Source organism: Erithacus rubecula, assembly GCF_903797595.1.
Source record: "Erithacus rubecula genome assembly, chromosome: 4".
In the NCBI taxonomy this organism is placed as follows: Eukaryota; Metazoa; Chordata; class Aves; order Passeriformes; family Muscicapidae; genus Erithacus; species Erithacus rubecula.
This window is the reverse complement of record NC_136686.1, coordinates 41,582,464-41,599,642: the sequence shown is the minus strand read 5'-3', so window position 1 is coordinate 41,599,642 and position 17,179 is coordinate 41,582,464. Positions and strand designations below refer to the sequence as shown.

The 17,179-nt window shown below is 35.5% G+C and overlaps 2 protein-coding genes across 3 annotated transcripts in view; one reads left to right on the top strand and one right to left on the bottom strand.

The window, feature by feature from the left end:
• GXYLT1 (glucoside xylosyltransferase 1) overlaps positions 1–17,179 on the bottom strand; it is a 237,383-nt gene that overhangs the window by 111,736 nt on the left and 108,468 nt on the right. The gene's annotated exons all lie outside the window — the stretch shown is intronic.
• PPHLN1 (periphilin 1) overlaps positions 1–17,179 on the top strand; it is a 58,904-nt gene that overhangs the window by 2,807 nt on the left and 38,918 nt on the right. The window contains exons 3-5 of one of the 2 annotated variants that reach the window (XM_079304702.1): positions 1,050–1,141; positions 4,299–4,469; positions 4,842–4,897. In XM_079304702.1, coding sequence (XP_079160828.1) covers positions 1,050–1,141; positions 4,299–4,469; positions 4,842–4,897 — 319 coding nt within the window. Of the gene's footprint in view, positions 1–1,049; positions 1,142–4,298; positions 4,479–4,841; positions 4,898–17,179 lie in introns of both variants that reach the window. The other variant, XM_079304701.1, reaches the window with a different exon arrangement.

Here is a 17,179-nt window from a genome sequence, read left to right as displayed (position 1 = left end):
TATCAAAATTAGTGCTACCTCTGTTTACAATTAATAAACTCTTTTGTTATGTTGATTCTTCACATCTGTATTAATCAATAATTTCATATAGCCTCCTAAGTCTATTTCTAGCAAAGTGTTTTTGCTTTGTGCCAGTAGGTAAAGTTACATATTTCTCCTGAATATGACCTGCTGTTACTTTTCTGCATTGACTGTTTTTAACAGCTAGAGCTACTATTGTGAAGGGAAGGTTTGAAAAACACAATTCTAGCAGTTACATATCTACTTTCAGTGCTATATAGTAGATAATTGTCACCTTTATAATTGAGAGGAAGGTTTGAACTCCTCAAGTCTGTGTTGTCTAGCACAGCATGACTAGAATCTCTTAGGGTGATGGTTTATTTCCACCTGTCTTTAATGACTGACTGCTTTGAAAGTCACTTTCCTCTGGAAAGAGGTATTTTTTTGCTCTGCTGGCTCCCAATTTAAAACAGGAAGTACCTGCTTGAGAAGAATGTATTGCATCCATATAATCAAAATGTGGGACTTTATACTAAGAAACGATGTGCTGCATTTTGATCTCTTTCCAGATGGTCGAGTTGATAAAATAATTCAAAGTTATTTTATTTTATTAAAAAGTAGTAATTATTTAATCTAATAAATAGATGTTGAAATACCTTTTTTAAGTTCCAATATTTTTCGCAGAACAGTATTAAAACTGATGTAAGGTATTTGTGTATGTGTTTGTATGTACATCAAGTATTTGCAATATGTATGTATTTCAACAGAGCTGTTATTTGTATCTCTGAGTCCTGTAATTTTACTGATTTTGCTGAACTAATTCCCAGTTCTGTGTTCTTGCCCATACTGTGAGTTATTTTTGCTCCAAGTACATGCTTTCCATAACTAGACCTGTTTTTAAGGGCTAATAATAAAAAGTGTATGCATGAGACTTGTGCATAATGCATAATATTGGGAGAAATCCTGGAACCTTTACTTTTCTGCTCACTGTCCTTTTGTCTGTTGACAATGAGTCTGTTTTTCACTGGTTGTGTTATTGCTGTCTTTAGTGGCATATCGAAGGGATGAAATGTGGTCTGAAGGGCGCTATGACTATGGAAGGGTTCCACGAGAACGCCTCCCTCCAAGGATTCATGGTGATGTAAGTGTACAGTAACCATTATCACATTATGCTGTACCTTTAGACAATGACCTGTGCCATAGGGACTGGATATATGTACCTATGTAAGTTCCTAGTATACCCCAAGTTCTTTTTTTTCTGTTCTTTGTAGTCAGTATTCTGGCACATCTGCATCTGCAGAGAAATAATAGGCTGCCTACAGAATTAAGTCTTAGCTTCTTTTTTCAATTTTCAAATCTACTGGAAGTGTTTTAGAACATTTGTATTTTGGTAAACTGATTTTTTTGGTGTAATTAAACACAGGATTTTTGATGACTTCTGGGGAGCAAAAGGCCATATTTGTTATATTTTTCCATATTTTTTTATGTTAATATTTCTTTTAAGGAACTTGAGGTGGTAAAGGGACTTCTTCATGATTGTTCTTGTCACCGACACAGTTTTTTTAAAATAATGGTTAAAGTATAGAAGATGTTTTTAACAAAAGTTGAAAGTACATGTTTGCTGAAGTTGTGCTTTGGGCCCTGAAGAGAGTCAACAGAAATCTACTTTGTAGATACTGAGTCTTCTGTGGTGTGTTATGTATATTATTCTTGTAAAAGCAAATACAGAAGCTGTGCTTGCTGTCCTATAAGATAACTTCAGAACTTTTAGGAATTCTCTGTTCCACAGAGTTGGGTAATTTCCTTTTCTTCCTTGTCTGAAGTCTCTAACAAAGAAACAAAACAAGTTGTATCTTTGTCTTGAGAGGTACTACACCATAAATAGAATTTTAAGAATACTTTTTGATATTTCTATTTGCATCCTGTGTAATGTGCTTTTGGCAAAAGGACATTTGAGGTACTAGTGCCTCTTATCTGACTTTCCTTTTACTTGTAGGAAAGATTGAAATAAGAGCCTGGCTGATGTAGTCTGTCTTCTGTTTTCTCTCTGTTCCATTTTCTGTTTGTCTCTTTCAGAGCTCACCAATGGTAGTAACTTGGTAACTAGTTACATAGGCTTCTTTATTGAGTAGTTCATTAGCCATTGGCTTCTTTGTGACATTTTAAACTCTCTTTACAGGCAACAGTAACATTTCTGCATCTTCAGCAAGCTGGAAATCAGATTGATATTCACAGGGAGTTTAGCTATCTCCTTGTCCAAAATAGTATCAAGATAGGACAAGAGGAAAGGCAGAATGTATTTTCACAGATTTTTGTTTTTCAGTTGTTTAACTAACATGTTGCCAATTTAATTTAACCATTGTATCATTGACATTTCTAAATTCCTGTAGTCCTTGAGGCTGTCCAGGGAGCAATGTGTGATTAGGCATTATGAAAATTTACAGTCTAAAAGATGTGATGCACTCATTTTGATGCAAGAATTAATTGGACAGTTCAATATTAGCTTTATATTACTTGTGTTTGGAACTGGAGTTGAGGGGAGTAGCAGGGTACACTCACCACAATTAATATTATCCATCTGTACCAAAACAACACCCCCAGTATCTGGGCAAACCAGAAAATGGTGTCTCTCTGCCATACTGGAAGATGGATATGGAGTTCCTTCCCATATAGCTCAGCAGATTCAAAATAATTGGAAGTTACTTTCTGTCTTTGTGAGCCTGTGCCATTGTATGTGTGTCCACATGTAGAAGTCTGACTTAATTTTGCTTAGACAAGTGAAATGGAATTAATTTGTTTGATCTATTAATATGCTTAGTTTGCTGATAGGTTAGTGTGTTGGAAATGAGATGCACCAATGATACAGAATGAAGTATCTTTTTTGCAGAGAGCAAGAGATGTGTCCTCATCTAAACTGGGTGGTAATTGTATACCAGGTATAGATTGCAGTAGAAACATGGATAGTGGTAAAGAACATAAAATTGCAAGCACTTGACACAATTGTGCAAGTAGGGTACTAATGGAGCTTTCATATAACTTCTTCTGTGTGTCATTATAGTTATGTGGTGGGGTTTTCTGGGTGAGGTTAAAGCATGGAGCAGTTTTATTTTAGCTGCACAGCACATCTTTTTTAGACACCAAACTAAAAAAAAAAATAATTACTCGTGGTGAATGTTTGGTGATGTAAGAGTAGATAGAGTGTTGTGACTGTATGTAGTCTCCACTTTGCACCTGTGGCTGTAGCCTAGCTTTGGGTTTCCCTCTAGTCTGTTTTGTTGGATGGTCTCTGAAATCAGAACTAAGTGGGATTTTTTTGGGGGTTTTTTTTGGGGTTTTTTTTTTGGGTTTTTTTTTTTCATGGCAGTATTTAGCAGTTTGTGAATGCAACTATCAGTGCATTAGATTGTGACTTCTTACTGTTAAAAAAATAACTGAAGTGTCTTCCTCCCCACCAAATTGCACATGATAATTCAATCTCTGCATTTGTAGCTTTTATTTAAGGCCTATGAAAAAATGTTTTGCTAGAGGAAAAAGATTTAAAATACCAAGTCTTTCATTCATGTTTTCATTTGCTTTTTATTTGCAGTTGACTTATATAAAACTTTGTTCTAGTAAAATTTAATTTGTACCTTTTTCAGCGATGCAATTTGTACTTAATGAACAAAGAATTTCTTTAGTTGACAAATGGCGTATGTCATGTTATTTGAAGGAAATAAATTAATTTTGTGTTCTAGAAAAAAGCTATCAAAAATTTGCACTAAAAGAAACCAAAGGTGTAAAATTCTGAATCTTCAGATCACCTACTGCATTATATTCAGTGGGTATTTATTTATTCAGATTATGAAGCAAGGTCTATCCTAATTACAGTCTCTGCAGTGTGGAGGATATTATGAACATAAGGAAAATTGTTAGTATTTTCAAATGGATTTTTATTTATAGGCATTACAGGTGTAACTTTCTTTGTTGCATTCTAAAGATTATGTAAAAATCTGAGAAATACAAGTAGCTAACCTGTGCACAGAAAGTAGCTAATTCCACTGCTTATAAACTTTGCAAAGACATTTAAACCATGTTTGAAATTTTCACTCAATAATTAAACTTGTAATACCTAAGGATTGAATATGTCCAGTTAGATTTATTAAGTTACTCCACTGTCAAACTGGCATGATTTTTAATGTTTGCTGTTTCCCTGTGCAATTTGTTAAGTCGTTCAGAAATAATATGGTTCTACTTTTGTTTATTCCTTACAGATTTTGAACTGTTGAAAGCAATATGATTCTGTTTGTTTTGTGTCTTAGGGTGATTACCACAGAATAGTGAACATTGTGCCCAAGAAGCCGCCGCTGCTGGAGCGACCCGGCGAGGGGAATTACGCTCGCTATGACGATTACGGGCACGCCGCGTACAGGGACTACGACCAGGGTCGCGGCTTTGGCCACGACCGGAGGAGCGGCCCTCCACACCGAGGTGTACGTAAGGTGATTCTTCTCACGTGTTTGTGATGCTTGTTTTCCCATTAAGGCTTGAGAATTAGGTAGCTGCAATGCTGGAAAGGACATTATTGTTGCCCCCTGCAACCTAGCTGTTTGGAACTTCTGTGGTTTTTGTGTTTTGTATGGCATCGCAAAGTTGTTCTTGTCAATATAGATAGGGGAAGAAAATAAAAATTAAAGGCATACAGTGAGTAAATTGAGAAGATGCTTGCTGTGGGGGTTAATATTTTTTTAGCTCATTAAATGCATTGGTTCTGCAGTAATTAAATACCATTTGGCAGCTAACTGTACTTGACATCTGATGCTGAGATACATGTCATGCAGTCATTTTGCATGTATGTTTTGCAGGATGAATCAGGATACAGATGGGCAAGGGATGATCATCCTACAAGACCTGAATACAGGTATTTTTGGATTCTAGTAGTGCAGTGCATAGGCTACAATTATTTAGGGCATTTTACTTGATCAGCAAAACAGTTGATAGAGCAGACCAGTGAAATAACAGGGAAAGGATATCTGTTGAAGTGAAAGACAATAGTGAAAAAATGGGGTTAATTGTATTGTTTGAAATAGAAACTAAAGAAATTATATGACATGAAAGTCTCTTAGTATTTCTCTAGTAAGGATAGGAGACATAATGATAACATCTTTAGGATGGTCATTGAAGTGGAATTGAATGCATCTCTGATCAGTCACACTTCCTACATGACTTCAGAGAATTCTTTAGTCTATTATTTGATTCTGCAGCTGCAGTACATTGGGGCTACAATGTAATGATGCCATTTTAAAGGTTGGTGGGCTAGATAATGGGATTATGAAGTTCACCACAGCCTTCTTCTGAGCTTGCTATTTTCTCTGCTGGACTGATGAGTATATATTTCCACCATATATTATATTAATTTCTATGAACCCTTCTTAGTCTGTACCTCAGGTTCCCATTTATGAAATCTAAGGACTACTAGTAGATAATAGGGCTGCAGTATTCATCTGCCTGCAATGATGTTTGATATGGATTATTTGAATTAGCAAATAAAGTACACAGGATAGTGTTACACTCTATGGACAAGGATGAAAGTCACCTTAAATATTTAGACAATAATGGATTGTTAGTATAGGTGAAATATTAGCAGTCTGATCTAAGAATGTCATCTGATGGCTATGCTTTTATGTGCCACATCCTGCATGTCCACTTCTCAAGATGTTTATTTTATCAGGCCTGTATTTGTAGATATTGCATTGTGGTGTGGTCGTAATATCATAGAAAAACTCCTTGTTACTGCTATATATTTAAAACTGCAGTTCTACTATACAAACATCAACAGAAGTAAACCAAGTCAGCTATAGATACCTGGCCAGTTGGAAAAAATGCTGTTAAACCAGCAACAAGTTAAAAAAAGGACTGCAAGAGATCAGAAAAAGCTCAGACAGGGCAAGCCTGATAGGCTTGCTCAAGCCTTTTTCTTGTGGTGTTGCAAACTCAATATGAAGCTGTTACTAGCAATATCTATACAGGGCCACATAGTTGTGGTAGATATCTATTCCATTAATGGGATGATTTAGACATAATATGGATGGGTTATTTTAGAGCCTCACCTTAAAGGAAATCCTTCATAAATCATAAGAGTTTGTGTGCAAAAGACTTTCAGAACTGTGTTTTTGGGGCTAGAAGAAATAATAAAGGGTTTTCAAAAGTAGTGCTTAATAAAAATTTGTGTAAAAGGTTTTTTCCAACTTTTCTTCTCAATTTAGAAGAACCAGAGTTGTTTAAAGCTGAGGAAAAAAACCAAAAAGTCTGAGAAAACTGAGTTAGTGTCAGGCAGTTTAATCTACACGGAACAAGAGTGGCACCCAGTGGTCAAAAAGGTTGTCTCAAATGCATCCTGATTTCTTCCTTTCAAAATGCAAGATTAAAGTGTCAGCTCATTTTGTTGGAGACTGTATAAGTGTGTTGCGTAGTATATGATAGTCCCATCTGAGTATTCATAACATACTTCAGACAATATAACTGTTACAGAACTGCAGTAATGCTATGGAAGAACTTCATAAAGATCTGCGGTTCAAATATATTTGCAATTGAATGAAATCCTACTGATTCTTTATAGAAATATAGTAAATAATCTTGAAAGGAAAGTCTTGTGATCAGACTGCTAAGTATTTGTACTGTTCCATGTTTGTAATAAACTTAATTATGATTTTTTGCATATTGCCCACTGTTGAGCAATGATCTCAAGGAGGAAATCAAAGTACATTTCATGGTATATATTGTCTCCTGTGGTGAAGATGCTAATTACTTTCTATTTCAAAGACATTTGCTTCACAAAATGTGATATTAAAAAGATTTTTCATGTAAAAATGCCTTCTCTTTAGATACGCTTGAAGTTATTTTAGATCAGTTCTCTGGAGTACATATAGTTTTTTTTCTTTGGGGAAATAGGTGGAGGTTTAAGATTATTTTAACCAGGAGGATTATTTTTTTTTTTAATGCATGGAACATGGCTAAAGCATAGTTAGAGGCTAGATAGTCAGGACACTTGTATGGTTGATGGGTTTTCATAGTTAGTACATGTGACTATAAATTCTTTAAAAAAATAGCTCATTTATTGACAGAAGTAATGACTTTCTTGACTATTTTTGAAATCACAGTTAGCAGCTAAAAATGTGCTGTAAGAAGTTGTTATCAGTATGATGTCAGCATTTCCTTTTGAGTGTTCGTCATTCACATTTTCCTGTTCTGGTTTTTGAAAACATAGTTGTCAAAAAGTACTTTCTGGTCTCTTGCTCTTTGCTTCCCCCTATCTTGATTTGGAGTGCTGAAAAACATTACTTGAGATTCTCCCGAAGTAAAACGCTGCTTATCTGCAGTATCAAATATCCTTAAGTGAGTCCTGTCTACAGTTTTGGGTACCACAATATGAGAAAAATATTAATCTATTCTAAAGTGTCCAGAGAAGGGCAACAAAGATGGTGAACAGCCTTGAGGAGAAGCATTATGTGGAGCAGCAGAAGTCCCTTGGTCTGTTCAGCCTGGGGAAGTGGAGACCTCATTGCAGTCTGCAGCTTCCTCATGAGAGGAAGAGGAGGGGCAGGCTCTGATCTCTGCTGTCTGGTGACCAGCAACAACACCTGAGGAAATGGTCTGAAGTTGTGTCAGGGGAGGTTTAGGTTGAATAACAGGATAAGGTTCTTCACCCAGAGGGTGTTTGGGCGTTGGTAGAGGCTCCCCAGAGAAGTGGTCACAGCACCAGCCTGACAGAGTGCAAGAGGTGTTTGGGCAATGCTCTTGGGCACCATGGTGTGACTCTTGGGGGTGTCCTGTGCAGGGCCAGGAGTTGGACTTGAGTGATCCTTGTGGGTCTCTTCCAACTCCTCATGTTCTATCATTCTGTAATTCTCTTCAGCTTTGCTGTTGAAGAAACCAGCAGTTAGAGACATTTTGTATTTTTTTCCTATTGTTATTTTGGTGGTATTTTGTTGGGGTTTTTTAAAGCTTCTTGCCTTTTTCTTAAAAATAGGACATGCTTGCTCAGCATTTGTAGAGCTGTGGCTTTAGCTGTGAAGTGTCTAATGACCAGTAGCAGTTCCCCGTGAGGCACAAAAGGATTGCAGAGGTTCCTAGCACTTGGCTTACTGTCTTTTTTTTTTCTTGCCTTCCTCCTTATAGGGTTATGCTCCAGTTTCCAAGTAGCTGTCATTTACATGGCAGACACTATCATGTCTAGCACTGAGTGGAGCATTACTATTCCTTCCACATGCTTTTTGAGAGTTGTTAGCCCTGTTTTATACTATGTGTAGTGAACAGCTGTCATCCTGGCCATGACTTTTTTTTAAGATGAAGATACATATTTTATATGTAAAAGTAAAGTAATTCAGAGGATGTGCAGGGCATAGATTTCAAAATGAGTTCCCAGCTCTTTCTCTCCTGTTGTCACCTAAAGAATTCTCAACTCTAGCAACTGATGTGAATTTTGTTTTAGCTTGATTTGAAGAACCTTTTTTTTCAAGTGTAGTTGGCACATATAAAGAATTGTACATCATAATTTGGAGGAAATTTTTTCACACATTAATGTCTTGGTTGCTGATGCCATGAGAATTGTGAGACTTAGCAATTCAAAGGAGTAGAGATCATTAAAGATGTGATCTTATATATTTGTCTTACACTGATATTGATCATTTCTGGAGCTGTGTTAGTGCTTCAGCAATAAATTAGGCTCATCTATGCAAAGCACTCATGCGAGCCAGATTTTTTTAAAAAGTTGCAGGGAACTATGTTGTCATGTGTTGAAGGATTTTAGATTTGCAGTACTTCCCTATGGGCCTCATAGCAATGGGTTTTGCATCCAAGTTCATTTTTATAAGGTCAGATGGAATTTTCAGTGTGAAATGCTTTGGAAGATTGTTAGCTGCTGTTCACTTTAGTCATGCCAAATTTTAATCCTTTTGAGTGCACAGAGCATTACTTCATTTTTTAAATTTTTTTTTTTACCAACCAAACTGAGTTCACAAGATGTGTAATATATGAAACTTGGCAAGTTAGGATGGGTAAGACTCATCTTCAAAGAGAAATTACAAAATGACGCACTTGTAAATCCCAGCTACACATGCATTAAATTTGATCCTTAGAATTATCTGAGGCCCAGATTTCTGTAAAATAAGGATTGCCATATTTGTAGAATAAGTAAAAAGTACACTCCTGAGAAACGGCTTACATAGGATATTTTTAATCCCCTTTTCAGTTGTATATATGAATAATTTTTCCTTTGTTAATGGAGGAAACCTGTTGCTACTATGTGTGTTGTTTTGTTTATTGTGTGTTGGATTTTTCTTCCATGTTCTAAGTGAAACTAGGAAGTAGTCTTAGTAGTCCAGTCTTTAATACTGATGCATTTGTCCATCAAAAAACAGTCTGCTTATTTCCTGGAGTGCTTAGGAAATACTTCGTAGTAAATGGAAATGATTAATTAATTTTGATGCTGCAAATGAGAGAAAACTGACTGGCAGAATATAGAATCTTAATTGTAAACAGATCTGTGAACAATTGAGGTTCATCAATCAGTTCTATGTTTTTGTTTTGAAAGTATTTTAAATCAATGGCTTATTGTCCTTCCTCTGAAAAAATTATGTGGTTTTCTGAACATTAAACTTGTGATTACCACTTCAGAGTAATAAAGCATAATCTATCTCAATTTTTCTAGATGCATGCACCTTCATAGTGAGAATGTGTTTACTGAAGGCCATGGAGTAAATTGGTTGCAAAGTGGGGAATAGAAGCCCAGCAGTCTTGACTTTTTGATCTCTGCTTGAACTACCATGCCATTTAGTGATTAACCCCTTGTAAGCCACAAAGTGGTGACAGGATGTTGTTGTGTTGTGGTCTGGAGATTGCACAGTGGGAATAAAATTCTTCTTTGGTAAGAATGGTTATTTTAAATGAAAACCTTTGATGAGAGAGTCTGCAGATGGAAATTAAGGGGCACTGACTCTTCTCTCAATAAAACAGCATTTAATATTGAGAGTCCAGATGTGTCATAGGCCAAGGCAGTTATCTTTACACTGTCACTATGCAATCACCTTTGAATTACAGGGGACAGTTGTTTCTTGGGGTTTTTTCCTCCTCCCTGTATATATTCTTTCATTAATGAAGTAGTGAATGTGTTTAAATAATATAATATTTTAAAGCAGTGTATTATTTTATGGGAGCCTTTAGGCTTTGGATCTAAACTTTCTTGTAATGTAAACTGATCTGTGTCTTTCTTATAGAAGATAAACTCAGCCAAAGGGATTAATGATATGGTGCTATAAATGTACATAAGTCTGCTGTTTCATTGCAATATTTGACAGCTCTTGAGGGACACCATACAAGAACTTCATTCTTTATTAAAAAACGTGTGGAGGGAAATAAATATGGCAGTCACTCAAAGAAAATGGTCTTGCTTTTGACAGAGATTGATAAGCAGAGTTGTGATCATACTGATTAGCACATACCTTTTTCTTTTAATAAATAAATAGAATCTCTGCCAGAACATCGAACCTGTCAGGTATTCACATGGCTGAGTAGAGTAGCTTGTTTATTCATATACAAAATTACAGTTTCCTTATAATAGATCATTGTGGTAGATTCGTTATACTTGTCTACAACTCCAGGCAAGGACTTGTCTGTTGAAATCCTTTGCTCAGAAAACCCATTGTGTTAAGCTGCTAGCTAAATTAGTTTATCTTGGCTTAGGATATTTTGGAGGGTGGAGGGGGAAAATTAGAACCTTTTGGAACAAGATAATAGGTAATATACAACTTGTTTCTGGTTTACACTAAATATTTAATTACTTTATATTCAGTTCATGCTTTATGCAGGAGTCTTACTGATTCAGTGGTTGCTGTGTTTTCTTTAAGAACTGTTTTCTGCTCTGTTGGCTGTAGCTCTTTTGTGCTTGGGACAATCAATTTGTTTGCAAACTGGGATTTGTGTTCCATAATTTGACTATCATTACTCAGTCAAAGTTAAATAGTTAAATATATCTGTTTGCCAGCACTTGGGGTTCTGGGTCTATAAGTTTTTATTTAGAGTGGATTTTAAGAACTCGAATCTCCTCATGCAAATACCACACAGCATTTAAAAATGCCCTGTAATGAAGACTGAGTATTATTAAGAAAGATTCAGAAATGTCCACTGTTGCAGGTCAACTGAAGGTAAAAGTTTAAATTTGGGCAAGTCTGATTTTATTGCAGTGATGAATCTTTTTTATTTAACTTGGAACCCAGCTATCTATGTGAACACTGCCTGTTTTCTTACAAGGAATTTTATGTCAAACTGAATTTCTGGGCCCTGTGTGCGTATATCTAGAATGATCCTGGAAACCTCATTCAAAGCAAAAATGCTGTTTTTGCACTTCTGAAATGTTTGTCACTTGAGAATGGCAGCAAAAGAAAAGATTAGTAGACAGAGTTTCAACTGTAAAATTTTTTTGCCTCCATCCTATAATGAAAAAGTATTGGGAGAAGAAAGAAATTGCTCTTATTTTCAACTGGAGTATTTTTACATGTTTTAGCTAATTGTGTGCCTAAATTGTAAGGTGAATGGTGCTTTTAGTAGCAGCTAGTTTTAGTTGCTGAGAGATGATTATTTAAATATTTTTCTTTGCATAACAATTGACTGTGATGTTTAGTAAAGGCTGTTTTATTTTCTTTGCAAAATTTATCTATCCAATGCTAAAAAACAAGTTTGCTCTCAGAAATGGCTTACTCACAGTTTTGTTCCTTTTAGAGGGTCTTGCAGAATTCTAATTGATTATGCAGTTTCCATCTCAGGATGAAAGGAAGGAGTTTAAACTGTCAAATTAGCAGGACTTCCTTGTACCTAATTTTTTTTTTTTTTTCCCTGCTGAGCTTGTAAATAAACAGCCTCATACAATAGAGCTGGCCTGTTACATGAAATGTGGAACATTTCTAAATCTTGGGTTTAATGTCTCTAAAAGCCCTAAGAGAAAATTGGGTGGGCTTGTTTTGGAATGCATAATTACAATAGGTATTTCAGTCTGATTCTGTGTGTATAGTATTTCTTATACTTTGGTCCTTCTGAATGTCTAATTTACACTTAAATACAGCTTCTCTGCTGTGACTCTGAGGCATTGAGAAAAGAAAAAGTTATTTATAAACTTTGCAGAGAACATTTTTAAAAATTCTTAAAAATTGTTGTTGAAGAGGGAATGGCCAGGTAGTAAATTGACTTGTATTTCTTTGAAAAAAAATTACTTTATTTGACAAAACAAACACACCAAATTTGATAAAAACTCCAGAAGTTCTCATCATGTCAATTCTCAACTGCTGTAATGTTTATTTGACTTACTTTTGATCCAAAGCTGTTACATTTAAGGATTTGTGGCTTTATGTGTGTACAGCTGTTTCCCACTGTAGTTTTTGTATGGTTTTAAATTATCTTATAAAATTGATGTCATCATTATATTTTTTAACACGGGGCTATTGCGTGAGAACTGTTTACTACAGGTGTTGATGTGTTATGATACACCTATAAGGAAAAATTCAGTAGTCTGTGCAAACACAGTTAAATTTTGTAATAACATTGATTCATTGTTTAAGACTAGGTCACATCTTGGGAAATTTTTGATTTCCTTCTAATAAATGTTGTTTACATAATGCTAATAAACTGTAAGGAGCTCCTCTGTTTGCAATCTGTGATAGGGTAACGTGCCTCAAGATAAGATTATGTACCTTTGCACTATAAGATCTTGATTAAAATATCTCTTAAAGGAAGTCGTTGAAAAGTGAGCTCGCTTGGTCCAGACTTATAGCTAGCACTATAGAAGGTATCAAACTAGCAGGTTAGTGCTGGGTTGGGAAATAATGAGGCAAACTCCTGTGGGTAACACTTGATTATTCAAAAAAGTTTCCTAATTGCTTTGTTGAAAAGCAGCTAGCTACTGAAAGACAGTGAGACAGGGAAAGAGAAGGGAGTCTCCCTTCGAGTCCAGACAACTTCTGTTAGGATGGCATCTAACTAAATGATCTCAGTGAAAGCCAGTGAATTGGACTGATGAATGTAGTCATGGCTTTCTCATGTTGAGGTTTACTGTCACAGAAGACTTTGACATAATTTTCCTTGGGAAAGTAAATTCTTCTTCATCACCTAGATTAGGTTCCAAGGACTTGTTTGTTATATTTTGAGTATACTAGACATTTTAGTTTCAATTTCCATTGAGAGAGGGTGGGAATATTAGGATACAGGACAGGAGAGGAAAAGGTTTAGTGTTATGATAGTTTAGGAATCCTTTTGTTAAGCATTTTGCTTCAAAGAGAAAATATGCCATTTCCATCTACTCTTGTGTCTGAGGAAAAGTTAATCAATAAAGCAATTCCATGAACTCATGCTATTAGTATTATTTTTAAAAGATGATGCTATTTTTACATTATTCTCAGTGTTAGTCTTGACATTACTTCATGATATATATTTGCATAACCTTAAAGGTTCTTTCCTATTACAGAACTATGAAGCTCTGTAGAACTTGTTTTTGAGCTGACAATAAAAGCTTTTGTCTGAGTGAAACTGAATATTGATGTTGTTACAAACAACAGGGTTGGATCAGCCAGCTGTGGGAATGTCTTTCCCTTCTGAAGTCTGACTTTTAACAGTTGCACACGTGTTAAATTAAGTCATATCTTATCTAGCCTAGTATGCCTGATTATTTTTGAAAGGGATGCTTGAGAGCATGGTTATGAAGTTTGGAAATAAAATGGAAAAAATGTTCTAATGTGTTGACCTAAAGAATAATAGAATGGTTTGAGCTGGAAGGTGCCTTCTAAGGTCATCTAGCCAACCCCCTGCAGTAAGCAGAGACATCTTCAAGTAGACCAGATTGCTCAGAGCCCCAGCCTGACCCTCAATGTTTTCCTTGGGTTATTTACCACCTCTCTGGGTGACCTGCTCTGGTGTTTCAGCATCCTCATCAAGAACATTTTCTGGCAGAGCCTTTTCTTCTTCAGGCTGAGCACCACTCTTGTGACCTTTCCTCATAGGTGTGTTCCATCCCACTTGATAATTTTTGTTGCTGTCCTTTGTACCTGGTCCAACTGTCCATCCATGTCTTTCCAGGACTTTGGAGCTGGGTGCAGTGTACCAGGTGGGATCTCATCAGAGTAGAGTAGATGGGCAAACTAATTCAAGTTGGATGAGTTACTAGACTCAGTATGCATTCTTCAATTTTTATCTTATTAAAAGCAGTTTTTGAAGCATTTAATACAAGGATTACCTAAGTAAGGTGAAAGATTGTATTAACAGTGGAGACTGAAATATAAAACAATGGAATACCTTCTTTAAAACCTCTTTTCAGCTACTGTTAATTTATTAATACTTACTAAAACTTGTGTCTGTTAAACAGCATTCTGCTTTAGAATTTATCTTTGAATTTATGTTTATTACTCACAGCCAGTCAGTGTTGCTAGATATGTATGTCTATTATTTTTAGGGAAAAAAAATAGGAGTATTACTTCTTTGAGGCTTATTGATTCTAACTTCAACTGCTCTAGAATTCTGTCAAGGGACGTGTTTTATTTATCATAATTAATTAAAAGTAATGAATGCAGTAAAGAGACTGATTTTCTACAGTAAAAGTATATTTCCACAGCAGTTTTAACTATCTAAGCAGGTGCCACTGGAGTCCTTCCCCTCTTCCTAGTTCTGTTTCAGGTGTTTGTACATTTTATATAGTTGGTTTTGTGTGCTAACCCACCACAATGAATTAAATATTTGTCTGCCAGTTTTGTTGTCTGAGAGAAAATATCAATGCCAGCTTAGGCACAGAATCAAAATATGGATCCAAGGAAGGTTGCAGAGTTCAGGATTGCAGCAGCACCAGTTTCAATCAGTATGAGCTGTCATGGAGCTCCAAAGTTAACTGTTATTAAATCACTGAAATAACTGAAGGCATACAAGAGTTACAAAAGGATTTTTAATAAGGAATTTACCCAAGCAGCATAGCTTGCCCATGTGTTAAATATGTTCAAACAAGTGATATTTATAATATCTAAGAAATGGCCTACAAAAAGATGCAAGAGATATTCATGAGATATTCATAGAGACTGTAAATTGTAATGAAAGTGAAGGGAAAAAACAAATTGGAAAATAAAAAAGATAAAGCTACATAGCTGAAAAATTGATAAGAGGAAATGTCTCTCTTAATTTTCTGATTTTGAACAAACTATATACCTGACAGGAAGAAATGAGATCACATAGAGAAAAATTATGTGCAATGGATTTGTTCTTCATATGTGTATAATGTCTTTTATATTAAAAAATCCAGCAGCAGAGGTAGTAGTGTGCTAACTTTACTGAAAATTGCTATGCAGAAGTCCATGCCACTATTAAAATGCTTTAAGACATATAAGTGAGTGAAACCTATTTGACCTAATTGCTTCAAATCTCACTTTAATTTAGGAATAAAAACATAAAGATCTGTGAAGCATTTCTCTCTGTGAGGGAAAAAATGAGTGTTTTTCTGATTTATAGGTCTCATTAGGGGGTTTGGAAATAGAAAAAAAGTAAATTTAGTAAGGGTATTGTCTGTCAGCATTACAGACATAAGGTATTACTGCTAACCTGTTCCACAACTTGCTCTTTCCTTTTGCAGCTTTTTATTGATAGTGTTAGAAAGTCAGCTCCAAGAGTTGATTAAATCAGCATATTTTAGCACTACTTGTTGCATTCTTTTGTCAATGAACTAATGGCATTCTGCAGCACACTGATGAAAAACTTAAGTGCTCTTCCAGCAGCTATTTCATGGTTTCTGAGTTCTTCTATAGAAGGATTTTAAAGATAGCTTTTGGGGAAAGAGTAGTAGCTTGCTGAACATAAAATTCACTTTTATCCCTAAAAGTGCAAAAAAATATTTATTTCTGGGGCTTAGTGTGTATATAAGACAAGTGGTTGTCTGCATTAAATTGTTTGGTGTGTAGTAAGTGTGAAGTAAAAGACAAAGTAAATTCAAAGCCCTCAAAGGAAAGACACTTTTGAGGGGTACCAATGTGCTTTGGTACCTCAGGGAAATGTTTTACAGCTCCTTCCTGTTGCTGGTCTCTGCCTGAAGCAGGGCAACAGTAAAAGTGCAAGCACCTACTTAGGAAACTCTGTTCATTGGAATTTTGTTTAGAAGCTAAAATGATGACCAGTTTCTCTGGTCTTTTGGGATATTAGGGGAAAAAAAATGGTATGTAAAGTACCATATTCTGTTTTCCAGCTTTTTTCTAATTGTTAAGCTTATATTGAGATTGAAGATTTCAGTTGTTTCCATTTTGAGTTAAGTCTGTTTAGCAAATGATTTAGCTGCTACTGTGTAGAGTCATAAAATGGGAGAGGTTTATTCCCTGAGCAAGTTGTCTGAACTGCTCAGAGTGCAAATCTAAATGGTGTAGTTGTTTGCAGAAACTAATTTGGTCCATCACTTTAAGCAAATATTCTCTCTGGAACTTAAGACCTATGTATTGTTTTCTATTTTAGAGAAATAGGAGGGTCTTACTAAGCTCTTGTTTTTAACAAGAAGAAAAACCAAGATCACATGTATTTGAATGCAGTTATTTTGTCGAATTTGATCTTAATTTTTCTAAATAGTATATTTTGTCTTTATCCTGTGAAGAGTTTTTTAAAGCTGCTTGCTCTTAATTCTTTGGTACTTAAATCTGTGTTTTTCTGGACAGTTTGTTACTTTGTTTCTCTGTCCTTACCTGTGATTGTCCATAATTTTTCCCTGTCAGATAATAGAGAGTTTTAGTTTAAATATACTTCTATTATGTAGGCTTATCTTGCAGCAAGTCTGATGGTACCTTATCAATGGCAGTGAAAAGGAGGAGGTACTAATGAGAAAGAGCAATGTAGTGAGATTTCCAGTGCCATTGAAGTGCACAGCTTTACTATTCAATTAAAGGTCATAGAAGCATTTCTCTCTAATGTTGCTGTAATATTCAGATTGTCTTGTTTTTTATTCTCTGACCTCTCGTGACATCCTGAGGTGCTGGCAGGGAGAGAGGAGTTGAGTAGCTTTCATACTGTGTGAGGAGGACAGATGGCATCAGTTTGCTTATGATAACTTCAGAAGAACTGCATGCAGCATAAAAATCATGAAACATTTATATATTTTCACAATTTTTTGTAAATTTGGTATTTTTGGGTATCCTTTTCTGCTTGA